The sequence below is a fragment of the Mesitornis unicolor genome, unplaced genomic scaffold, assembly GCF_000695765.1.
Source record: "Mesitornis unicolor isolate BGI_N332 unplaced genomic scaffold, ASM69576v1 scaffold9598, whole genome shotgun sequence".
Lineage (NCBI taxonomy): Eukaryota > Metazoa > Chordata > Aves > Mesitornithiformes > Mesitornithidae > Mesitornis > Mesitornis unicolor.
In genome coordinates this window covers 580-27,614 of record NW_010203838.1, presented here as the reverse complement: position 1 = coordinate 27,614, position 27,035 = coordinate 580, and the positions used below count along the sequence as shown (strand labels likewise).

The following is a 27,035-nucleotide window of genomic DNA, read 5'->3' as shown; positions in this document are numbered from 1 at the left end:
GAAAATATTTCTCCTGTTCTTTGCTGTCAAGACAACTGCATTTTCTACTGAAGACGGGTAAAATGTAACCTCTTATGCTGATGAACAAAAAGGAATAAAAACCATGAAACTATATAATTTAAAGCATATAAAAAAGATTTGTCTCTTTCTAACGAAAGCAATCAGTCAAAATAGGCAGTTCCAAATCCACTGAAAGCAGTTTTCAGTAAGAACATTCATATCAGTTTTGACAAGAATGAAAATTCTGAGCAAAAGAGAGACGGACTCATCTTTGCCAAAATTGCCAAGAGAAACACAACACCAAGGTGCCAAGGGGAATTTCTGTTTGACATCAATGCTTCTCCCCAGGGTCCCGTTGTACTCTCCCCTCCTGCCACCCTGCATTTTCCCCTTTTTCCCCCACTGTTCACAATGCAAGAGCAAAACCCTCATCATTCCAGAGTGCTGCCATTATTCAGATGATTGAAAGGGGGTTTTTTTGGGTTCAAATCCCACTCCTCTAGTCCTATAAATGTCACTGTTAAAAGCCATCCACCTGCATGCTGAAAACTGGATAAACCCGCATCTTAAATATTTGAGTTGAATTTTAACCCAAGCACTTAACCTTATTATTCTAAACTGGGAAATCCGCACACCCACTTGTCTTACAGCCTAAAATCACCAGTTTTTCAACAGACCCCGCTAGGTTCAAATGACTGAACAGACAGGAACTCAGCAGACGCGGCTGACTGGGCCTCTTCTAAGGAGAAATCAGTGGGATAATGTCTCTTGCACTATGCTTGCCTTGGCTTTGTGGGCATTCGTTTGGAGTTTGAGCGTTTTGTGTTCTGGGTGATTTTGCTCATAAACTTGATCCTGACTCTCGTGTACTCCTGGTAGATGTCCTGCTCCACAGGTGAACAATTCACAGGAACAGGTTTCTCATAACACTGCCTGTAGTAGCAGCTCTGCTCTGCATTTATTAATAATCACTAGGAGGAGGACTTGAACTTTGGTCTTCCATATTCCTGTGGCTGCATCCACCAAGCCACTGAATCCACCTCTGGCTTCTTTACTTTGCACTTGTTATGAACACTGAAATACTCATCCTGACAAACAGCTCGGGGTCAGGGCAGGCACCTGGACAGTCCAGCACCAAGATTTAAATTTTCTTGCTCCCCTCATCTGTTTCAGAGTCCAAAACCTGACAAATTCTCCAGATGGTACACTATTGATTCCTTAGAGTCAGTTTGTCTCTCTTTCTGCAGTCTCAGATTTTTAAAGAAAATGTTTTATTCTAAAGGAAAGAGGGAAACTTTAAACCTTCAAATTTTTTTGAAATTCAGGAATACAATCATGGGTAGAGGCATTTTTAGCATTAGGCTCAAATATACATTTGATTTTACTCTTAAGCTAAACAGAAGTGCACTTTCAAGTAAATCACAGTCCTCTACTAACACTAGTTGTGATAACGTGCAAATTCCCAACACTTTCCAGACAAACTAAATTTCTCTGAAATGTCACAAAATATTTTCAGAAACTAGCAGAGAGCAAGGCATCAGTCACCAACTCTTCATCTATTGCACAGTACTAAATAAAGGAAGGAAATGATACTCTTCAAGTTTACAGCAGATTTAAGTACTATGCTGAACTGGAACAGCAGGTCCCAGTTCACCAAGGTATTTAATTACCTCTTTACCTTTAGTACTAAGCAGTTTATTTCATTTCTAGCAAGCTGCTTACATATTTAACATTGCTTTAGAGAGAGTATCATACTAGTACTGTGCCAGGTCCATCTTCTCTATCAGCACTAGAGGCAAAGCAGTCAGACACAGCAACATTTCTTTTCAACACACTAGAAAATACACCATCAATAATGTCTCTGTAAATTGCAAGTATATCTTTCAGCCACATCATAAATTGCATGTCAGCCTTCAGAAACAGCCGAAACAGATCACAGCTTAAAGTACCAGGTGCTGATAGATATATATTTTAAAAATCACATTACAGAGCTCTGCCTTTGATCACGACCACAAAGGGAACAGGCGAACCTATCTTTTACCTCAAGTAGCTAACCAAGAAGAAAATACTTTACTTTTGGTTATTAAATAGTATTAGTTAATAAGTGTCAGCAGAGCTGTATAACTTCTTTTTACCTAATGAAGCAAAAGGGAATAAGAGATAAGTAAAACATACAAAAAGAAAGTTTTAACTTCATCAGAAGACACAGCAACTGCCACAAGATCAAAATATACACTTGGAAAACATGTTGCTTCATAATGCAAATGTAAGAAAATTATTATATACTGGATAAAAAAGCAATGCCACTATTGTAATCAACAACTATTCTCAGATGAAATGGAAGTAGCAATTATTTTACTAGAATGAAACAAAAAATGCAATACATTTTTCCCATCGGTGAAAAATTACAAAACTATAGAACATTCAATGTAACCCTTAGTAATTTGTGAAATAAAAACCTGCATGCAATGACTCCACTGGGAAGGTCCAGCCATTTGCACTGGCAGAAGGAGAAAGGAACAACATGTGTCAGACATTATGGCCAAAGGCCTTCAGTCCCATTCATATGAAATGCTTTGTGCTACAGATATCCCTTGGAATAAAATAGATAACATTTCTTCCCTAAGGTCATCAAATTAAAATAATTTAGGGCAGAGCTCTGCCATCCTACTGGACAAATACAGAGGGATCAAAGCATCCTGGGCTACCCAGGTACCCCACCCTGGATATCTGTTCTCCTGCATGCCTAAGGCTCTATCCTTGCTTCAAGGCATCCCTAGGTGCCCTGAATGCAAAGAAAGTCTTGACATGGACATGCTGGTGCACAGAGGAAGAGATGCGAGAACCTGGTGTGTTATCTCATTCCTCCACTGGGAGAAAAATGACAGAAACCACCCTTAGAAGAGAAATGCACAGGAGGTGGGTGTATGCTAACGGGGATATGGAGGCAGAGGAACATGCACCACAATCTCCAAACGTCCAAACGTGGTAAGAAAATCAGTGTGGGAACAGGAAGAAAGTCCTCTAAACTTCAAAAGGTGTAGGACAGAGCCTTTGAGGATGAGCCCACTCTGAATTACATGGAGCACTGGAAGAAACATTAAAACCACTTTATTTCTGCAGTGCTGTTTTCTACACCACTAAGATATAAGACAGTACTCCTCTGAGCTACGAATTCTCTTTTGTTCATTTGTTTGTTGGATGGTTTTTCAGAGGAATGGCAGCTTTTATTTCAGCAGTATAGATGAAAGTATTGCACTGAAATTTAAATGTCAAAGAATACATACTCAAATGTCAAATACCAACAGACAAATGCCAACAGAGAAATGTCAGAAATACACCCGTGTCTCCTACTGAATAAAACTATATCTGCACAAACGCAAGACACAGCATGATGTGTAAAAGCAAGAAGTTTTCTGCAGTTCTTTTGGGATGGTAATACCACTGGTGTCAATAAAACCAGTATCTGGCAGTGATCCGCCTGTATTACTACAAGCACCCAACTCTGGCAACATACATAGCCTAAGTGATCCATGGTCTGCAAGGTGATGTACAGCATTTAGACATAACAGTACAAAATTTGTATTTCAGGCAAATTCCACTCCTGCATTTGCTAACTTGTCACTAGATGAAGGACCCCAATACAATGAACTTCCACATGAATGCTCCCGCTGCTTTCCAGGTATAACAGTAACCCAAGAAAGTTGAAGGAGACAGTTTCTGCCAGATACATGGCTTAATTTGGTCAATAAAAAGAATCACAAAGATGAATTCTTGGTGTTTTCTAAATAACTTGCTTTTTTGAGTCCTAGGAGTATTAACCTGTGAATAGAAGTGAACTATTCAGAAGTAGCCAAATTACTCTGGCACCCAAAAAAACCTGACTTCAAGCAGAATTTAGACTCCTTAGAAATTTGAGTGCATTTTAAAGTTTTACTTGCTTTAATTAAAATCAATTGATTGTCCTCAGGAAAAAAAAAAAAGTAAAAATTATTTACACACTTGACTTGGTGTGAACTTCTGGTCTCAATGACTTCAATAGGGCTTTTGTCATGATTTCACCCTTCATTATTGCCTATAAAAGTACTTGGAAAGATGTTAATTAGGGAAGATGCATTTGTGTAGAACTTTCAGTCAGTCTGCTAATAGCAGCTGCTTCCACTAGGGCTGAGGAATAAAAATGGTTCCATAGTTCTGTAGTCAGACCACTAAATACATGAAAACCTGAAGTGCACTTTAATTAGTGTAGCTAACAAAAATATATCTGACTTCTGTAATTATTGCGATTTTCTTCCAACATTGATCGCTCATACACTGTAAAGTAAAACCTAATCAAAGATAAAATGTGGGAACTTTTGTCAAAAGAGTAAGACCAACATATGGTTTTTTCTCCTTAAAATTTTATTTTCTTCTCTATCTCTGATGTAAATGTTTTAGGATCCCCAGCTTTTTTTAACTTTGTGACATTGATTATAAATATAATATTTATTATAAATCTTTTTATTATTACATTCAGTGTTGAAAATACAATATTTAATTGGAATTATTTTGATTTTTTTTTTCGAAGTAACTTCCAGGAACAATTATCAAATTCTTACAATATATACAGAACTTTCTTACTAAAGAACATTCCTTTCTCTACACCAGGACTCTTTCTAAAGGTTTCTCTGGATCACTGAATGTTGTTTAGAAAAAAATTGAAACAGATTAAATCTGTTCTGCTCTGGACATTTTCTTCTTTGTAACCAGCTGCAGTACATCACAAAACTCTAAGGATGGACATTTATAGTGCAACCTTCAACAGGAAATTTTTCTTATAATCTCTACATGTAATTTTAAATGCTCTTCTTGGCAAACGTAACAAAATACATACTTTCAGTATCTCTAATTTTCTTTCTTTCTTGAGCAGGGTTTTGTGACACTGAGTTTCATGATCTATTTATAATTTGTGCAAAACTGTATATTTTTGACCAATTTCAAATCTATTTCCTTCCATAGACAGTGAATGACTCCTTGTCTTGAACTATGATAAAAGGCAAACAACAAAGGTTCAAAGAACCCGTTTGTACTATCTCATTTTTTGCACAATTTATGTATGGTTGTTAATCTCTTTTTAAAAGCAAACTGTACCATGGTTTAAAGTTTCACTATAAATCTAAATTTTACCATTGGAAAGAGCTAGAAAGACTGGGAATTCTCCTACATTTCCAAGACCTTTCTGTGGGTCTCTCTTTCTCTTCTGTCTTTTTGTGAAATGGAAGAACACAATTTAATGCTTCGCTCAGCCATCCACCCAGATAGGCCTGTAGTCAAAAAACAACCAGTCAACCAATTAATTTAAATGAAGAGATACAGAGTTGTCTTAAGAAGGACTATCTGGTTGCTTTAAAGAATAAAGAGCTCTTTGATGCATAGCATTGAAAATAAATCAAGTCAAAATATGCTTAAACAGACTGCATCTATAGGTGAGGGAATAAGCACTCATCGAACATTCTGGTCGCCTAAAGACTTTGTGAAGCGAGCCTCCAAATATCAACAAGATCCAGTTCTGTTTAGTTTCTGAAGCGTCTGTCAGGATCTCTGCTCAAGGTGACATAGCTATAGGCATGTGTGTACATTAAGATATTGACAACAGATGAAGCAGGAGGAGTGGAATAACATTCCAATGAATAGTAGAGGAGAAATTTCAGGAGTTTAGAGACACTTTTAACTTATTTTTTAATCTCTCCCTTCTTTCAGAGCACTTATCTGTTCGTGCAGAAGGTATGCAGACAAATGATGTACTTCATCATACAGTGACACTGACACATGGAACCAGTTTACATATATTAAGATAACTCTCTGTCATTTGCTCTCAGACAATCACTCTGGGATCCTCACATATAAAAACTGGTGTGATTTGATACACTAAATGAAGAGATCTTGGTATGATCTTTCAAGAAGGTCTGTCTTTGAAAGAGCTGCTCCTGAAAAAGTCTATTAGTCTTTCATTTTCCTAAGAGAAATGATTTTTGCTACTTTTGCTGTCCCTTTTGGCAGCTGTCCAAAGTTAAGGATATGCATTGCACATAGAGACCTTCATCCACCATTCCTTACACAGGACTTGAAATTTATTTTTACAGACTAGCAAAACTGAAATACCAAGAAAAAGTCAAAGATGTACACCATGTCCTCAAACAATCTAAGTCCAACTATTTGTGCCTGGCAGCTGAGTACATAATATTACACTTATGCTGTAAAAGTTAATTTCTACTAAAGCATTGTGTACTTATTTCATGAAGACAAGAGATCACAGGACTTGTGACTACGCTACAACAGACTTTATATTTCTGTACTGAGGAATTTTAATCATCTAACAGTTGCAGCATCTCACTTTGACCATAAGTATCAAGTGTCAATCTGTGTGTTCTAAATGTAATTCAATGTAAATTTTACTATTTTGGAAACTGGTTGCAAGGGTTACGTAAAAAACAGATTACAGTGGTCTTTTGGTACAGCTGACCAGCAGCTCAACACATTCTGTGTTACAAACACCACCTTGATCAACACAACCTACTGCAAGCGCTCTTTGCAATAATAAAATAGATGAGTATCTCGAAGTTCAAGATTTTTCTCCCATTCCTTATTCCTCTTAACGATACAACAACAACACATTACCTGCCATCAAACACTTCTCTATTAACATGGAACACAAGAAAGGTTTTAAAAAAATCAGTAGAAACTGTCTCATACATGGAATACATGTAAGCCTCACCTTGCGGATGCCTCTGCCAAGATCTTCTCCATAATTTGTCCCCAGAATTTCAAAATGCACATTGGGATTCCCCCCATTTTCTGCAAACTCCAGTTCTCCAGTCAAGCCATTCACTCCACCCTATTGGAAAAAAAAGGAGAATGGAGTGAAAACTCAGAAGTAGCCAATTATAATAACCTTGTGTTTCTCCAAGGATTTGTGCACTAACTATACAGAACACATACACAACTATCAGAATTAGGACAGTTTTCCAAAGGCCACATTTCCCTAAAAATTCTGAAGCCTAAATTGTTCCTGCATTATTTAAGCTCTTCAGAGAAGAATTGAACTTGGCAATGCTAAGCAGATGCAATACAAGCAATAGTCTTACTCTTTAATTGTATTCGCACTCCAATTTCTGTTCTTTGACACATCAACATATATGAATAGACATTTTAGCCTCATTGAAGAAAAAAATTTGCAACTTGAATTTTGTGTAAGCAAAACTAAAACCAAACATATAAAAGAAATTGCACATAAGTTAGTTTTGTTTATTTTTTCTTCCCCTTTCCTGCAAACACTTCTCATCCAAAAGAGATTTCCACATAAGATTGGGTTGAGTTTAGGATCTAGTTAGGCGTTTTTTTGAACCTAACGTAAGTGATCTGCACAAATGAAGAGGGGCTTGTCTAGCTGAATGTAGTGATTTTTCTGTTTTCCTCCACAGCTCTTCTCTACTACTAAGAATGCATGAGATGAGCAACAAGGCAGCCTATTTTCAAGCTTGCTTTCACTTTTCTACATTTTAGTCAGAAGGGGTTAAAATGCTAAAGATGAAGCAGTGAATATTTACAACAAAGAATCAGAGCTTGAAGAGCCGCATATGTGCGACAGCAATACTCAAAATACATTTCAGGGTTAATTCAACATGACACACACTTCATCTTTGTATAAGAATTGTGATGACTTGAACCGTAAAATCAACAGAGCCACGTGAAATGCTTACAATGAAAACCTTTAGCCTTAAAAAATTTCTTCAGTTTTCAGATCCAGGGAAAATCATATGTTTAACCCACTTACTCCAAAACACTTGAACAATATTTTAAGTACACACAAGAAAAAAATCCGCCTCTGGTGTAAAACTGTGTGAAATGCACAGCTTTTCTTCAAATTATGAGGCAACAGTTCTGCAGTTGTGATTGATCTTTCAGTTAAGAGCTTTAATATTTGAACTGAAAAAACTGGAAATGAACTCTTGCAATATAAACTACTTTGCTAATAACACGAGCCATACTGAATCAGGATTTTAAGAGCTCTATTCTCACGTCTTCAGTTAGAAAATCCAGGAAGGAGTACAAAATTTGCAACTCCATTGCAGATTAGTACAAACTAACAAAATGTTGTCATCCTTTTATAAAGCATTAACATGATTATAATAAAAATAAAGGTGTTATATCAATGATCAACTTCCTTAAAGCTAACCAGAGACTACTAGAGACTAGTATTGTCAAGGAATAATACATAAATATTTCATGAAGTGCCATTTTCAGTTAAAAACAAGATAACACTTATATGTATAAGTGTATATATATGTATACATATATATATATGTATGTATGTATGTATGTATTTAAATTTTTAAAAAATCCTTTCTATAACATTTACTTTTTTGATGAGAAACTAGAATATTTTTTTACATATTTTTTTAAAAGGGAAAAATCAACATCCCGATTAAGGCTACATCTGCACAGTCTTTTCAGGAAGACTCCAGGTCATTTTGCCCTTGGTGAGAGCCAGCCAGGCAATTTTGATGCATGTCACTATGGTTAGCATGACACTGAGGCTACTTATTAGCTTGAGCACAATCCTGTAATAATCACACCTTCATGGCTTTTAGATTGGGGTTAGCACACCTCTGGCTGGTTCAGAGTAAAGACAGAGTGAGCTTGTGTTTACCTGTGAAATAATTTAAACATATCCTTAGGTAAATAACTGAGTTTCACAAATATAAACCTTATTTGCTAATTTAAATTTGACTACATCCTATTCACGAACCATAAATAAATAAAAACCTGTTCCACATATCTGTTTTTCTTATACGGTCTCATCTGGCTTTTTGAACAAGTAAGCCAGAATTTTATGGTACGTGTGACAGAGAAATGCCTGCAAAGCAGCACAGATCTGCAAGGGCAGGAATCCCCATCTGACCCCCAAAAGCCTCTATCCGGCTGACTTGCTCCCCCTGACAGTACACACCTCTTTGTACAGCAGAAAGTGTTTTCCTTTTTTTCTTATTTTGAGACAAAGCAGTTTTAAATTGTGAACTTTAAATAGAGGAAGTTAGTGAATTTTTTTCCTAAACTGAGGATGCTCCCAATAATTTATGGGAAATGAAGATAGGAACATGTCTAAAATGTAAATAATTTTTTGAGACTTGAGACAGCAATTTAAAATTTTAATCACCTCTTTTTGTACTTATTTGAGCAAATATGATATAAAAAAAAAGATCACATGAAGAGGAAATTCACCTCAGTTATATGTGAAGTAATGAAATCGCCTGTTTAAGAAAACACAGAATTCTTTGGAAATATATGGCCCCCAACATATAGTGCAGGTTAACAGACTTACCGACCATATTTTGGAATTGAATCTCTATCCAAAACCATTATGCAAGTTTATTTACTTTGACTTTTAAATTGCTGCAACTGTTGGGGCAAGATACAAACTGTAAGTCTATTAGTTAGCTTTGTTTGTCTGAAATCCAGCAGTAACCATAACAACAATTTTTCTCATTCATCTGTTTGGCGATTTCATCTTGCCTTGAAAATTTCTCATGTAAGAGTGCCTTTGATTAGAGCTTTTTTTCTTAAACTGTGTTTAGGAAAACATTGTTATAAGAGCTCAGATTAGATAGGAATGCTCCTGCCTTGGAAAGGGCAGAGGCAGAAAGACAAACCAGTGAAGAAACGCCCTTATAATACCAATGGCACCACTAAATCTGACAGGAAACTTCTTGGAGGTTCTGACGCCTCCTCCCTACCTGGGACCAATCTTGCTGGGCCCGCAGGCCAGGCAATCCTGGTACTGCTCTCTACTAGTCCTCCTTCTCCCACACAGCCTTTTCACAAGGCTTACACAAGCTTGTTTTATTGCTTAGTGCTGATGGAGTGGGATGGCGTATTGTCTAGGACGAGTTTCAGGACACTGCTTCAATTTAGTCTTTCACAGTGTGGATCTCTCTAAAACATCTACTTGATTTATGGTATGTGTTTTATCCCTCTGTTAATGCATAGTGGAAGGAGATCACAGAGGAAATGACCATCCGTATGACAGCTACTGATCCAGTAACTTCCCAATGAGATTTTTCCAAGTTATTTTAGCATTAATTATGATAATGGGTAAGAGATTTTTTTCATTCCATCTAACTTACAGAAACAATGCTATTTGGGGAAAAGTGAAGACAGATTTATCTACTCTTTCAAATTCCTCTAAGGTTGAATCACAACCACGCAATTTTCTGACACATTTAAAACTGAAGAGTGAAATGTCAGTTGTTAGGACAAAAATATTTTACTTATGTTTCTGATCACTGCTCTGGGCTTTGCAGAGCTGTTATAAAGCTTGGCAATATAGTTAAAGCCTACTTGAGTCCTGTCTAGACTGGCAAGAAAAACTAGTTTATATACACTTAGGCACTACTATACTGTAAGTCCCTGAAGAAAGCACTATTTACGTAGCAGTCAGGACCTCACTTGGGCATGTCAGCCTGCCAATCATCGGTTATAAAATACTGTACTTGCTCTCACAAGTTCCTGTTTAAAATTCTTCTTTTTTTTTTTTCTCAAGATATGGTTTTGCTCAGACACTAGCTATTTTGCAATTAAGCAAAAATCCATGGTTATAGGCAGAAAAAAATGCTATAAGCATTTTATACGAGTTTCACATTTTATTCTTGAAAAAATCTGATATTGAAAATGTTGAGTTTTCAACTCAACACACCACTTTTAGCTGCTAGTGAACACAGACTAATCTACTACCTGAAAAACAATTCGGCACCTTTTTTGCACGTCACCACTGAACATCACTGACATTTCTGAGACCAGAACAAGTTGACAATTCCACCTATGATTCATGAAACAGCACAAGGTACAGCTCATTTTCCACAAAGGAACAGGCTCTATGTTGCTGCTAGCACTAAAAATTTGCTGTCTGTCAGTGAGCTAAACAAATGTGACTGGGAAGAGATCAGGTAAGTGTGAGAGAAGGTATATGTAGTAAATTGATGGCATTTTCCTGAGTTGATCCTCCAAATAATCCTACTTACATTTATACTCATTCTATTTGGGAAGACTATTTTTTCCAACAGTAGAATAATTTTCTAGTAATACTTAACACTGTGAAATAGTTTTACTAAGGAAAAAAAAAACAAGTGCGCATGTGTTTGGGGATAGCTCCTATTACAGAACTGAATTTACAACTAATTGCTAGAGCTGGCCAAATTCATTAGAAGGATTGTACTTCCTGATGAATTTAACTATTTATTCAGTTCCAGAATGGGTAGAAACAGATAGCAGATTTTAATAATTGTAGTGGGCTTAAAATGGTTTTTTTAGGCTTTGTCCAATCAGTTGAATTCACATACTAAAAACAGCTTTTGGAGTTGTTTGTAGAAATAGCGATGCAGGGATCAAATGTTCAACAGTCAAAAGTATCAAATGACAATAGGGAATGATTCAGACAGCTATTTTGCCATTTCAAGAAACGTTTGAAATTCTAATTCTCCCTCATTCCCTACTCCTCTCCATTAACTCATTAATCATAAATAATCATTATTTACTGCCAGAGTTCTCCTGTACTTAACAAGTGCTGCTGAACCTAGAACATCAGGATCTCTCTCTCTTACCTTCTTCTTCAGTGCGTAGCTTACAGAGATTTCCAATCTCTTATTTTCCCCTCCAGAAATCAGAGATATTCCCTCTGCAACTAAAACACTGCCAAATATTCCTGTTTCTGGTTCTCTGATTCTAGAAGATAAATTTTCTTCTAGAAAAGCTTCCTCTGGAACTTGCTTTTCCTGCTTTTATAGCAGCAAGAACTCAGTTGTTCGCAGCAGTAGATGGCAACGTCACCTCCCCTTTCCTGCTGTCAGGAGAACAGTTCCTTCAGTTGTCAGACCTTTCCCAAGGTAAGCAGGCTGGAATTAGGCAACTCTTGCTTAACTTTTCCCCACCACCACCAGATTTGGCTACAGGGAGACACCCACTGAAACTACACTGAGGTGAGGGACAATCTGGGACAAGATGGTGATTCCAGCTCTGTGATATAGGTCATAATGAAAGTAGAGTTAAAGTTGTGCAGAGGATGGAAGTTCTTTTTACAGGAGCATCTAAGAAATCTCACAATGTATCTTTGCCCTGAACTATACAACATCCGCTTATGGTATTGCATTATGCACCACAACTGTGAAGCAGTGGTGATTTCAAAATGAAAACACAGAACCTTTTAATCAGAAACTATTTAAAGACTACATGGTAACTTCTTTCTGTTTTCTTTCAATACTAAAGAAAACTGGTATGTTTTTGAGGAAAACTTAATTTCAGTTGGCTTTAGAAGACAAACAGGGTACCAAAGATGTTTAAAGAAAAAGAAAACAAGATGGAAAATGGAAGCATTCTCAAGAAGACAGATGAAATTGTTTTTATTTTCCTTTCATTACTTTTAAATTTATTGTTTTTCTGATAAGTCATCAGACATTAATCAATGTCTACTTTTTAATTTCAAAAGTACACAGCTGTGATCCTGAAGTTCTTCTACAAAAGTATTTTAGTGAAACAAGGGGAAGATAGACGACAAAACTAAAGCAGAATTCCTCTTCCTTGAGCAATTTCAGGTCTCAGCTGCAATCTTTAGCTTTCCACTGCCTAGGGATTGAAATGGTATAGACTTGCACACAGAGAGAAAATCTCTGTATTTCATTTTGGGTTAAATTTTGCCTTTCAATTTTAGCACGTTACTTTTATAAATTAATCTCTGTCAGCACAATGAAGTATAAGGAGTATTTGGATTATTCAATTTACACCAATAAAATGATTTCTTAGCAAAGCCATCTCATTCAAACTGCAGAGAAGCCCAAGAGCAACAGGACACAAGCCTGGTTAGCTCCACATGTCAGGAATTTCCTTGGCATTTGATTAGTTTTCTAGAAAGCTAACCACAGCCCTGGATTTTCCACTTGCTTCTGCCTTCTGAGTGCTTTGATTTTTCTCCTGGCCATTTATCCTAAAGTTTCAGGGTTAAGAGCTACATAAATTGATCTTCAACACACCGCAGCTCTTCTCTGAAAGGTCACAGAAGGAGTTTGTTTTATTAATCACATAACTTTTGGTGGTGAGAACTGGAAGAAGATAAACTGGATGGGGTGGTAAGAAACATCATAAAGAATGTTTATGTAGGGGAACAGGATCAGTCTCCCACCCTGAAAGAACACAAGCAAGCAAATAATTGTAATGCAAAACAGTCAACAGCCCTTTCCAAGGCAGAGCACTTCTAAATTCAGAGATGCTAGTAGGGCTACAAGGCTTTGCCTGAAACTCCAGCTCAGATAGTAAATTCTAATTCTAATGGGAAAGTGGGTATTTTGACTTTTCCAGCTCAGGCATCCTATTTGGATTTGAGGAAGCAGAAATAGCTCTTAGCTTCTTAATGAAAAAGTGTGCACAGTATTTACAAAATGCACATTGAGAAGGAAAGTTCCAGAACCGGCCTTTCCTGAAACAGAGCTTAAAATACATGGGACTGTCAAATGTGCATTTGAAGTTGCTCTGGTAGGTTAAGAGCAATATAGGTTAGAGTCCCTTAAAGCCATATCCTGCCCCTGAAATAAGAAATGTCTCCTGGATTATCCTTCCGGTCTCATAACTTCAAACTATTAGAATGGAAACTGGGGACGGCCACCAAAGAAAGCCTTGAACTGTTATTTTGGAGCTAATAGAGATTGACCCAGGAGTGGGGAAAAAATAAGCAATGTTCAAAGGAGCCTTACATTTTGCCTGCATCATCATAACTTCTGGTGTAGTTAAAGACCTAATGCAGAATGGCAACTTCTTGAAACAACATTGTATTTTAAATTCTTTTTATGTCCTATTAATGAGAGCCATAAACAAAGCACTATTTAAAAAAATAATATATTTTTTTACTGTCCTGGACTTTTTTGTATTTACAATGTAGGTTAAAATTCTTCTTTAAATATAAGTATACATTACCAGGAAGTACATGCAGGCAAACGAGAAGGCATTTTTATGAAAGACATCAATAACATAAAGAAACTGAACTGAATAACTTACAAGGAAGGTTAAACTACCAACCTATGCATATTTTGACTAAATACTGACCTGGAAGGCTGTGATAACTATTTCTAAGTATGTGGAGGCTATAAAAATAATGAAGAAAGGGAATAACTAAGAAAAAATATATTTAAAGACTGAAGGGCAGGAAAAGCATCTTGGGCACGAGCATGACTAAGGTATGAAATAATAATCTAAGGGAAAAAGTGAGAACTTAACATTGGATAAAGCACTGTAGAGACTTAAATGGAACAGTTCTACAATAGCAGGATATAGACTAGACAAGTTAGGGGTTTTCTCACTCTCATTTCTATTATTTCACTGTATTAATGTCAGTAACCATGCTACAGCAAATTTCTCAGAACATTACCCAAGTGTAATTATGCAATCTTCTTTTTTTTTTTCCTTTTACAAACAAAATAGTAATTTTTTCTGCTTTACCTCCTAGCCTGTGGCACTTTTTCAATAGGATATTATTCGTACTTGAAAATTCTACTAGGTCTGTAGTTCTGGTGAACAAACTCATTGACTTCATTTCAAATATGCTCATTATAACATGAAAAAAAAAATCCCCAAACAATTAAAGAATTAAATTAATTCAGAAACTGTAAATATATCAAAACTATTGCTTTGAAAAAGACACTGCTGGTACTGGCAAAATATTATGCACCTCAGAAGGAAATATTGCCTAATGTAAGTATTTCAGAAATGAAAGGTGAGGAAGTACAGGGATAAGGTACCTTCTTGATGGTTTCCAACATGGATCGTCCTCCTTGCCAGGGTTTAGAGTTCTTCCTGATGCAGGTGAGGCTGGCCATGCTGTGCCACTTCCTGTCCTCCAGCTTCTTATGAAACGCATTTGCCAGCAGGAGGACAGTGTCATATATATACAGGTTTGAAATCTGCAAAGACATTGAAAGGGGAGTATTAGCATTATTATTATCTAGAGGTTGTGGAGTCTCCTTCTCTGGAGACATTCAAAACCCACCTGGACGTGTTCCTGTGCAACCTAGTCTAGGTGATCCTGCTCTGGCAGGGGGGTTGGACTGGATGATCTTTCGAGGTCCCTTTCAACTCCTGAGATTCTGTGATTCTGTGATTTGTGGTCTCCTACCAGCAGCTAGTATCTGTCACTTGTTTTGCCTTACTCGTAATCCTCTGGCAATTAAATGACTTATTTGGTATTAAGAAGAAACTGTAAGAGTCAAAAAGTTGTATCCTTGGCTCAGGTAAAAAATGCATCTAGGGGCTGTCACACTACAAGTGATTTGCAGCAACAAATTACTCGCATGTGAAGTACAGGCAGCCCAGTCACTGGCACAGCTCCATTTGTAGGATTTAAAGCCCTACTCGTGAATGTAAACAGTCTTTCCTTTATTTTTAACCGGTTGCCTGCAAATTTCAATTTTTTAGTCACCAGATATTTGGACACCATCAAATGCTCTTCAAGATTTCTGTTTTCTTTTGAAAAACAGAAGCTCTGAAAATTTTAAATAAATTGTTTCATCATGATTTTTGTTCCCGATTTTGGCAGTCAATTCCGATCAAGGCAATTTCTGGAATGAAATATGATCTGATAAAAATATTTCTCAGTGTGCAGTTGCATGTCGATTCTGTAATTCATAGTGCTTTCTGTCAGAGTATTTGGCAATGGCTGTTAATTCCTTGCAAGATGAAACTCTTACCAAGTAAATGTGTGCATGCTTCACTGTGAGCATAGTTACACACATACGGTGTGAGGAAATTCCAGTTTGGCATCAAAGAGAGAACAGTTGAACTCAAGAAAAGAAATTACTTGTGTGCCAGTTCCACTTACTTATGTACTATTTCTATATATGTACTTTAAAATGCTCACAATACAAAGTCAGATGAGAAAGATACAACTCAGTGTAAAAGAACAGAAGCTCAGAATTCATGAACACTTCTGAAACAAGTAATTTACAGTATAGCTTTATTTCAGATATTTCTTTCCTCAAATGGCAGGAACATTTAAGTTACTAACAGTATCATAAAAAGAAACCTCAGGTCTCCTGAACAGAGGTTCTCGAGAAGAGAAATTATGTTCAGAAATGAGAAGAACATTTAGGAATATTATTTTTAGATAACCTCTTGGTCATTTGAAGTCATGAGGCCTGAAGTTATTGAGAGAAACTCAGTTTCCTCAGCTGCACTATGAAGGAGGCTGTAGAGCATTTGTAGTGCCTGAAAACAAATTAGGCAGCAGCAATTTGCTAACTGAGGCAAGGTTGTTGGTTTTTTTACTTCTCCATCAGTCACAGACAAGCCAAAAAACATTTCCCAGATTTGTGGTTTATGCTGACTGCTCTGTGTAAGGGTTTCTCCATACAGATGGTCTGTTCAAAACCTTGAAAGAAGAAGGAAGCTTACAATAGGAAAGTATGCCAGCTCTGTGAAGAATGCCCCTATTCTGCCTCTTAAAAATACCAAAGACTGGGAAACTCCTGCAGCTACTGGGAGGGGGCGTATACCAAGGAAGTACAATAATGCTGAAGATCTGAGGCACTGATTGGTAAAGCCACACAACACCTTAAAAAAAGGAAAAAGAAAAAAAGAATAGGCTTTCTTTCTAATTACTTCTTTCCAAATAACCTGGGATTTATGGTTTTTATTTTAATACATAAATTCCATCTTTAGGCTGGCTTTGCCTATGTCATCTGCAATCTGCTCTGTACAGTTCTCACAGGAAGGTTTTGTGACAGGCTCCTTCCCTAAGCATCCAGGAGAGAGGTCATCTTTCTCCCTACCTTGCCAGAATTTCCTGGGGCATTTTGCCTTCCACATCTTATTGAAGGAGATCTGCTTTCCCTTCTGATAAACTCCAGAGATACTCTATTGCCTCCACAACTCTACACTGTTAGTACCACAAATACACAGAACTTCTGACCCTTATTTCTCCTTTTCCTTTAAATGACAATGATCCTTCACTCTCTCTTTCTGGAAGACACTTCTTTATTCTTACTCGAGCTTTCCCCATGACTCCAGTGCCTGTGAATGTTTCCATTTCAGTGTTCACCCAGGAACTAATTTACTTTCCGCAGATACACAGGCCAGGTATCACAGGATTAGAAGCATGGGTCGAGGAGCTGATTTCAGATTAATCTAAGTGTTTTTAAAATAACTTGGATGATTTGTCTATGCATTGTAAATCTACAAAGAATTCAAAGCATTTCAGCTAAAGCCATGCTTCCTCAAAGAAGTCAGCACCACAGGGACATTTGTTTGATGGGGAGAGAAGGGATTATCGCTATGCTGTGAGGCCAGTTTATTTACATAAACCTTTGCCAAAGGAAAAAAAAACAAAATCAAGACAACAAACCTCTAGAGAGCGGAAACAATAAGGTCACTAATGAGACTAAATTGACACATGAAGGTCTACAGATGCCAAGTCATCATTTCCTAACAAAATGACATTGCTTTCAAGGTACCTTCTGAAACCCAATACCATGGGAATAGAAGCCTGTTGTCACAGTTCATGAGGAAGGATGCACTCACTGATCTAAGAGTAATATAGCGGGGCCTTCATCAGGTATTAACAGAGCTCAGGAGTATGGAGTTCAGCAGTTATTAAGCATTGTTATTCCTTCACTAATAGTTCATCTTAACATTTATAGTAATTGATCACTAATAATGCAATGACAAAGACATTACAATTAATTTCTGCTTCTCAGAATCACCCTTCCTGTCACTACCAGAAGTATGCTTCATTAGTAACTGTTCCAATGCAGAGAGTGAGGCTGTACTTTAAAGCCACTATACACTTTTATTTATTTCCCATGTAAATTTACTAGGACATTTAACACATTGCTTGGTATCTATTGCTGATTGTTTATTTATTTCATGTCTCTTAGGCTAATGGCTGGTCACTTGCATTACCAAGCAGTATCTAACTGCATACCTTCCTGTTGATGCAATTCAAAATTGAGGTGTGATTTTTTTGTTCAAGAGCGTAGAAGAAATGTTTTTAGCAACCAGACTAAGTAGGAGTGATTAATCTGGATTAACAGTGTTTATTTTATTGCACTAATTTATTAGACTATTGCACAAAGTTATTAGACAAAAGGCTTATGGTACTAAATACTTCTGTGAATCCAGTTTTTAACTTCCTGCCTCCGAAACAATACAAATTTAGAGTTGTTTCAACCAGGACAATCCCAGAGACACAATGAGAGATCTTCACGAAAATATTTTTCAGTGTTTTAATTAAGGTGCTGGAAAAAATTAATTATTCACACAGACTTTAAGGGGAGTAATTCAGAAAAAAAAATAAATCAAGAAATCCACTCTTATAATTTCCAGAGAATATTTCTTATTAGTCACACTTTGATGGCATATAAAAAAAAAATCATTAGCATTTCCATTTGTAAACTGTTCCAACTTCCCACTGGAACAGAAGTTAATTTATAAAATTGTTGAGGAGAACAAAGAAACAGCAAACAAACCCCACAGCTACTAAAAGGTCTGTGCATCACACAAAGACGCAGGGGAAACCATGTCAGAGTTTTTCTTACTTTCATTTTTTAGTGTTTCACTCAGCTGCCAATGAGGTGCAGCCATCTTGGGGAAAACTTGAAAAAAGCAATTCAACTGTGCAAAACAGTTAAACCAGTCAAGCTTCCATCATTCCTCTGAACCAACATGTTATGAAAGCTTGCAATAGGAATATTGCCACTCTCCAAGCTAGAGGTTGATCACGAAGCACAGATTAAGGTATAAGGTCCAATCTAACATTAAATGGAATTTGCAATCTGCAGAGATTAAATTTTGATTTCTAGAATTTTGCTTTCCTAAAGTCATTTCACTGTTGAAGTGAAAGTGAAGATGAAGAGAAAAATAAATCAAAACATGAAGCCTCCCATCGATACACAATTCTTGTTTTCCACCTTGCTGCATTTAGTAACATTGTTCATGAAAACTGCTCTTTGCAGTCTCTAGTGGCTGCACATAATCACATCCTCAGTTTTTACGCATTTTCCATAGACTACCAAAGTTCTCCCTAGGACCATGCTGCCATAACAGAATGGCGCAACCTGAAGAATTTTCACAGTTCCTAAACAGTCTCTAGAGATAGCCTATGCATCTGTGGGCCTTACATAGCCCTATTTATTGTAAGAACTCTAATAGGACCACGTGCAGTGTGCTACGGCCAAATTTTTTCATGTCATTAGTAGTTGCTTACTGGCTGCTTTGTGGACAGTTAGTGAGGCAAAGGCTCTTACAGCTAACCTGAAACAGTGCAAGGCCGGCCACACTTCTCCTCCTTTTCCCCTACATATTTGCATTTTAAGCAAGGACACTTTTTAACACCTCCCTATTTCTCTCACCTCTTTTTTTTTTTTTCAGCATCACAAGATGACTGATCTTCACTGCTAAATCAGATATTACAGAATCACAGAACATTAGGAGTTGGAAGGGACCTTGAAAGATCACCCAGTCCAACCCCTCTGTCAAAGCAGGATCACCCAGACCAGGTCACACAGGAACATGTCCAGGTGGGTTTTGAATGACTCCAGAGAAGGAGACTCCACAACCTCTCTGGGCAGCCTGTTCAGTGCTCTGTCACCCTCACAGTGAAGAAGTTTTTCCTCATGTTCACATGGAACCTCCTATGCTCCAGCTTGCACACATTGTCCCTTGTCCTGTCATTGGACATCACTGAGAAGAGCCTGGCTCCTTCCTCCTGACACTCATCCTTTACAAATTTATAAACATGAATGAGGTTGATATGCTCTTCCTGTACTGCTGCAATTGCAACCATCTTTCAAAATTCATAAATGACTGCACAAAAGAAATCCAAAAGTAAAATGAACATCCTAAGCCAATTACACATTTCTGATTTGCTATAGGTTTGTCATGATGAAGCCTAACCAGATGTATGAGAGAGACAGAGGACTTGATCTTGAAAAACTATGTGAAAATATGAGGACAGTGACCATGATCCTGTTAACTTCATGTGATATGAAGGTTCTTATAATTCAAATGTGATTTGTAATTAACAACCCTGAAAATAAGGCCTTTTTGCAAAATAGGCACCAAGACACTTGAAACAGATGACACAGGTGCTCCCTAGGAAGGCTTTTCTATTGACAACCCATTTGAGGCTTAGAGAAGCATGGCAACTCAGGAAACATGGGGAGGAAATTCTCAGTGAGATGACAAAAAAAACCAGCAGGGCAACCAAACAACTGCCCCACTGCGTGGAGATCAGGAGGCTTTTTTGGACTGTTTTTTCAATTGCTGTGGAGCAAGAAAATTGTTGTCCACTCACCCCTGCTCAAGTATTTTCTTGTCATACTGTGAGCTGTTAAACTACATGTCAGAGAGGACATGAAAAATAAACATTAAATTACACTAAGCCCCTGGGGAAAAACTTTGAACTTGACAATTCCCAGGTTAGAATAGAGTGGTCTATGAACTACCTCCATGCTTTGGGAGAAAGGGTCCTTCGGATCACACAGTGATGAAGATATTCTGTGGTTGCCACGGAAACAGCGCTGGCTTATGTTTTGGGGGACTGGAAATGTCTGTCGAATAATTGTTAACCTTCCAATTGACCTTCTCACCAGCTCCTGCACATCCACATCATTTATTTCCTGGAAGATAAGACAAGAGAGAGCATATGCATAGAAGTTAAAATACAGAAATGTTACCACCAAATTATAAGCAAAAAATAAACTGAGAGGACGAAGGGGCGTGTGATTGCTACATGGCTATTGTCGAGCTCTGCCATAGCCTCAGAAAGAACACATATGTGCTCGTTGAAACAACTAATGCACCACTCCGACAATAACTGCAAAAGTTTAAAACATACTACGTCAAACCTCACTGAATCTTGGTAGATGTAACTGGACTTAGTGGCTTCATTCTGGGTTTTCTTTACGTCTCCTTTTACCTTTGATCTTTTAAGTAAAAGTGTTTCATGGCACCTGTGGCAGATAGTATGTAAATCAGTAGAAAGTCATAGCATGATGTACTTCTAAGTGTAACATTACTTAGGAGCTGTGAAAGTACAATTATTCAGGTTGCTGAGTGTTCATTTAAGTGTTCATTTCCTGGAAACAGAATATCAACAACCTATAAACAATGTGCAAGTTAGCAAACATCATTTACCAAAAGGGAAAAGCAGAGGCATTAGAGCATTCTAGGTGTGCATGTACTTGTTTATAGCAAGATCTAATTTAAAACCAACTTTTTACTCTATAAGGTACCTAGTAAGTCTTACAGCTGAACACTTGGCTCTACAGACACACACTTTAAAGAAAAAAAAAAGGGAAATACATAAATATGTGAAACATTAAGCTTAAAATATTAACTTTAAGGCAGGTTAGGGAAACCAGAAAAACAGTTCTTTACACAGTACAAATTCCAGCAGTTTGAGAACATGGTGTTTTACACCACTGAATGATGGTGCCCTCGGGAAACACAAAGCAAGAGGAGTGTGGGCTCACAAGCATAGCAACTGACTTCAACCTTCATGTAGGAACTTCAGATTCAGTTAAACACGGGCTTTTCCTGATGACTCAAATAGTGTCAGCTGGTAGCTTTTGTGGCAGATGCACCCACCCTACTAAAGGCCTGAGAAAGACCCGACAAAGACAGTGCTAAAGTTTCTGGCCCTGGTGGCACCAGGACTGCCTCCCTCCTCACAGCTCATGTCTGGTCCACACAGTGGGGGTCAATAGGGAGGCCCCAATAGGGGGTGACATGACCATGTATTGACCACAGATCAGATTTGACCAGGGTATAAATGGAGCCCCGTTGGAGGACTCATTTGAGTTGGTCCTCCTCAGAGCAGCAGGTCTGCAGTCGGGGGGACTCTCCCCTTCAGTTGGGATGCCACTTAAGGTAACTTCTCGAGATTGAGAGGCCTCCCTTTTTTGATGAGTGAGTGAGTGCACATTTTGGATCGTTTGGCCAAAAACTTAAGAATTCTTAACTCAGCTGTGTCTGGTAATATTCCCAACCAGCATATCGAACCTGTATTTGTTGAATGTCAGTGGAATGTTGTTTTGGTGAACGAAGTTTTGTCTGCTTAATTTCAGTTGCAAATTAAAGCTTGAGTTCATTATTTGTGTGCATGTAGCCATTTTGGTGCGATTCCGTGACAGCTTTCAAGACAATTGTGTGTCTCTACTTTTCTGTAAAGCAGGAGAATGAACCTACAGAATTGCTCCATCTTTTAAACTACAATCTATTTTTAATCATGTTGAACTGTTTGTTCATAGTCTGTCTTAATTACAGAGGCTGATGCTTGAAACTTTCTAGATGTTTACATTAATGGAACATTTTTCCCAGGAAGGGAAGTGCCTAAGGAGCTCCTGTGAGAAGCTTGCATTTAATATACTCTTGCACACAGCCACAGTTCATTGAATATTTCTGATTATCATTTGTGTATTTATAGCTTTTAATTTTTTGAAGGATACAGCACATCAGCACTGTTATACCTGTAACTAAACACTGTCATCTTTTTTTGCCTCTAGCTTCTTGATCTATACCTGTGAGCAAGAATTTAGAAGACACTGGGAGACAGATATGAACTCAAATTACAGAATCTTTCTTATGAAAACAAAGCCAAATATTTTTTAAAAAAGCAGCTGTTTAAATGTTAAGACAACTATCTTGGTAATTTTGGCTTTTTTTTTTTTGTTGAATGCTTCAGTTAGCATTCTTTAAATCAATGATTTTAAAGCAACTTCATTGGACCTACTGATATTCACTTATTTCCTTTAAGTTACGGAAGAAGAATACATGTGATGTAAATTTTAATTTCTACTCTCTTGGCTACAGTAAAATTATTTTATTCTTCTTCACAGATTGTCATAGTTTCTGAATTCATCTGTTATTAATGTTCTTTATAAAATACAGATTGTACTGCAAACAAAAATAACACATGGCATCAGCTGTGCCCAGTGTAATATCTTGCATTTCTGGTCGATTAATTTGTAATGTACCATAGATAATGGTTTCTTTCTGCTTAAGATGCCGTCTTTTCATTTAGGCTGTATCATTCCACTAGCTGCAAGGTGAAAAAAAATAAACGCTGTTTTAGCAAAATGCATGTACTTTTTTATAATACAATCAGTATAACAGGAAAGGAGAGCTCTAGAAACTTCTTATCTTGACTTTAAACTATATCCTTCCTCAGAGGATATAAAAAACCCAACAACTTATCCTGTTTCATTATACACCGTGCTCAAACTGTAACAGCAAGACTATTAGACTCATTCTAATAACATAACCGATACCTGCATGGGCACATTATATTGCTAAATAATACTTTAAATACTTGGCTTTCAGTTGCTCAAACACTTATATTTTCTGCCTGAAGAGTGTATTTATATTTGCTCTATTCAGCATTTTTAGTGCATTTTAATTAGAGTGTTCTCATTTTAACCTTTAGGTTACTACCTCATATTTTTATACATCACCTCGAAGACAATAACAGCATTCAAACACCAAAGAGACTTTTGTATGGTTGAAAATGAGGTCTATACATCTGTAGATTAATGACAGCTATTATTTTAAATGCTGTGAATTCCACCAATTATATTATAAATTCAGATTTTAGGTTAACAACAAAGCAATGCCATGCAAACCCAAATTCAACTTTAGTAATTTGCTATATATTTCTTTGTCTTTTTTTTTTAATACTTGGCATTGACTGAGTGATGAGCCTTTTATATAATGACTCTCCAATATCATCTCTCATTCTTGAGTTTTGGATCTGACTTAAGAAAACTATATAAAGCAACTATTGTATGAAAGGAAACAATTTTCATTTGCACTTCAAAGGAGGATACAGTATAATGACATAAGGATGGCAGATGATCTGTTATACAAGCACCAAATGTCAAAAAAATTACAAAGTTGGCCAAGTTGAACTGAGCTGGCACCTGTATAAATTTAGGCTAGGTTATGTGGGGTGGTTTTTTTAAAAAATCAGAAGTTCAATATACAGTTCCAAACCTTTCTTTTGTTGGTCTGAACTTGGAATAAAGGGGAGGCTATCGTATTTCAAATGGAACAAGGATAAAATTAGATGTACATTTCATCTGAGTAGGCTAGTAACAAGGAAAAAATGCTACTTTATGTTAACAGCTCTTTACAGATTAATTGGGAAACGGGAGCAGCAGTAAGCAGTGGGTAGAGGGGGAAAGGTTGGCCATTGCACACCCTCTTGGGCTGCCACTGTCCATGTCATACATGGCTGTGCCCTCCCTTAATTTCTCAGCACTTTCCAAAGAGAAGTAGTTGAGGGGAAGGCATAACCAGATGAAGCTCCAAGGCAAGTAAAGGGAGATCTGGAATGGCATAATTATTTTCTCCATTACATCTGCCTTAGGTTTCTTAGGTCCTGGGAGGATGATGAAAAAGACAAAAATGACAGGACAAGGAGAAATCAACTTTCAGTTTTCAAAGAAACAAAAAATGCCAAAAGTTTGGAGAAAGCAGGGCTAAGCCAGCCTGTCCATTGGCTCTCACCTGACTGAAAAAAAGAGCTGGCAGCTTGGTCACCAACCTGTACCAAAGAGGGTGGCATTTCACACCTGACCTGCCATCACCATCGGAAAATGTAAGGTTTCAAATGAACCTCTAAGGCTACTACTAATCAATTATCCATATTAAAATGTAGAATTATGTGAGCTCCTGGAACTGAGTTGTGATTTTAGGACCTGATCTAGTTGCTTGAACTTAAAACATAGTCATGCTCTATACTCTTCTTCATGGTGGAGTGAATTGGGCTGAAACACAACGGAAAAAGCTGAGCACATCAGCTAAGGACCAGCCCTCTCCTAGGAAAAAACATGTTCATCTGAAAGTAGTCTTTGAATACAAACTTGACGTCCCCCAGTCCTCTCCTGTGCTATGACAGGCAAACCTGTTGGATCTTTTTCCATAAACTGTTCTTGAAGATTGGGGTTTCTTTTTAATTCTTTCCTCAAAGAAAGTTTTTCTAGACTCTGATGTCTCTGGTAACTAGAAACCTTCTACTAACTTTTGCCCTCAATTTACTCACAGGCAATTTGAACTCATTTGTTCTTGTGCCAACCTTGTCCTCTAGCCCTCGCCAACGATGCATTTATTCACACTTTGTATGTGTTTATAAACAGAGAGCATATCCTCCTTCAGGCTTTGTTTTCATAGGCTAATCAAGCCAACCTTTTCAGTCTCTTCTCACACAAATCACCTTTTCTGTGCACCCGCTCTATTCAAATTTTAGTAGAGCTGGTCATAGTTGTGCACATTATTGCAGGTGAAATCCAACCAATCCTTTGTACAGTAGCATTAGTATTTTCATCTCCTGTATCGTAACTGTAGGCAGTGGAAAGTGTTTTGAGCTGTTCTTGAGTAAACGACAGTAATAGAGAAATGACGGCAGCCTTGGACATAGTAAGGTGACCCTGAATTTTTTAACAAAGGAAAAGACTTGAGACATGAGAGGGACATAGATTTTTTAATTATTTTTTTTTGTAAAAAGATATTTCTTTCATTTAAAAAGAGCAAAAGAAAGGTGATAAAAGTCATACAAATGCCACTTCTACAGTTTCATTAAATAAAATCTAAGCTTACACCTGTGATTTAAGAGTCATGGAAGAAATATAATTTTACTATTCAGGGCTTTTTGAGGTTATATTTACTGTCATGCAGAAGAAAAGAAGCAAGCAGAGACAGACAGACAGAGGAAGAGAGAGTGTGAGAAATCCATTCTCACATTTTGTTGTGGCATATTTGATCATGACTACATTCAAATCTATGACTCCTGCAAATTTTAAATAAAGAGTTGCACCATCTGCTTTAAGGCCCTGAAGAAACAGAAACATTTATCTGGAGACTATTTCCTCAGCTGACTGCACTGATCAGAAGAGATTTGTATTATTTGCAAAGGACTAATACGATGTATTATGCTTTAGGAAATTATGAATCCTTTCATTTCATGGGAACACCCCCCCATCCTCCCACACATGCATTTCCATTATGATACACAGTCTTCAAGCAAATTTGCTGTATTACATGAAGTAGCAACTAATGGGACAATAAAAATTAAGGAACTCTTTCCAGGCATTATAGCATTTAAAGTGAGCAATTAAAATAACAGATGTTACCTCACAAAGCCTAAGCAGATTCCTGATCAAAGAACTGAAGGCGGTATTTCCTTTTGTATTACTATTCTTGGTGTGTTGTATCTCCTTGGCACAGTGATGGAAAAGGAAAGACAATTCCAGCCTATTTTAGTACCTCAATGCAAGGAATTATTTGAATCATATGTGGATTTTGCAAAACAATGCATTTCCACTGTAATAGATCAACTTAGAATTTCAAATTAGGAGGCCAAAGAAGCAGTGTTACAGTTACTTATTTGTCAGTCTGAGTATAGGTGTATATATGTGTGCCAATACAGGCACACATACACAGATGTCTAAGTTGTCCAAGACGTCACACAAGATTCATGTAAGCAACAAAACAGACAGAGCTCTCACATCATTTCTCAGTCACATGGAAGTACTGTGGTCATCACCAGCTCATGGACAACCACGTCAAATAGACTTGGATGTGAAATAGCTATTTGGCATACCAGAGAGTAAGGGGCCAGTAAATCACTGCATTTCCAAATCTTGCACTGCTGAAGTGATTGTGATCTCATTATTGAACTGGTAAAATGGTGCAATAAACAAGTGATGCTATGCAACATTCATCATTCAGGAAATATTTAAATTTCTGTTGTAATTTCATCATAGTGATAAGGAAAAATATGGTAAAATATGGTAAAAATATTATTCTTTCCATATCATTATCTAATAGTCTTATTTATTGCTAAGCTGAATTTTCTGTGCACAAAATACTGAGATTATTGGCATTTTGAAACAAACAGAGCTTGAAAGTAAATTACTTAAGTGGGAATATGGATTTAGGTTCAGAAGCAGATTAAGCTAAAACTGACA

At 37.2% G+C, this 27,035-nt stretch overlaps 1 protein-coding gene across 1 annotated transcript in view; it reads right to left on the bottom strand.

The window, feature by feature from the left end:
- Positions 1-20,687, bottom strand: part of LOC104545669 (glutamate receptor ionotropic, delta-2-like) — a gene marked incomplete at both ends in the record, with an annotated part of 69,399 nt that extends 48,712 nt beyond the window's left edge. Inside the window, 3 exons of the mRNA XM_010190862.1 lie at positions 6,755-6,874; positions 14,817-14,978; positions 20,514-20,687. Of these exons, the coding sequence (XP_010189164.1) occupies positions 6,755-6,874; positions 14,817-14,978; positions 20,514-20,687 (456 nt within the window). The remainder of the gene's footprint in view (positions 1-6,754; positions 6,875-14,816; positions 14,979-20,513) is intronic.
- Between the last annotated feature and the right edge of the window lie 6,348 nt (positions 20,688-27,035).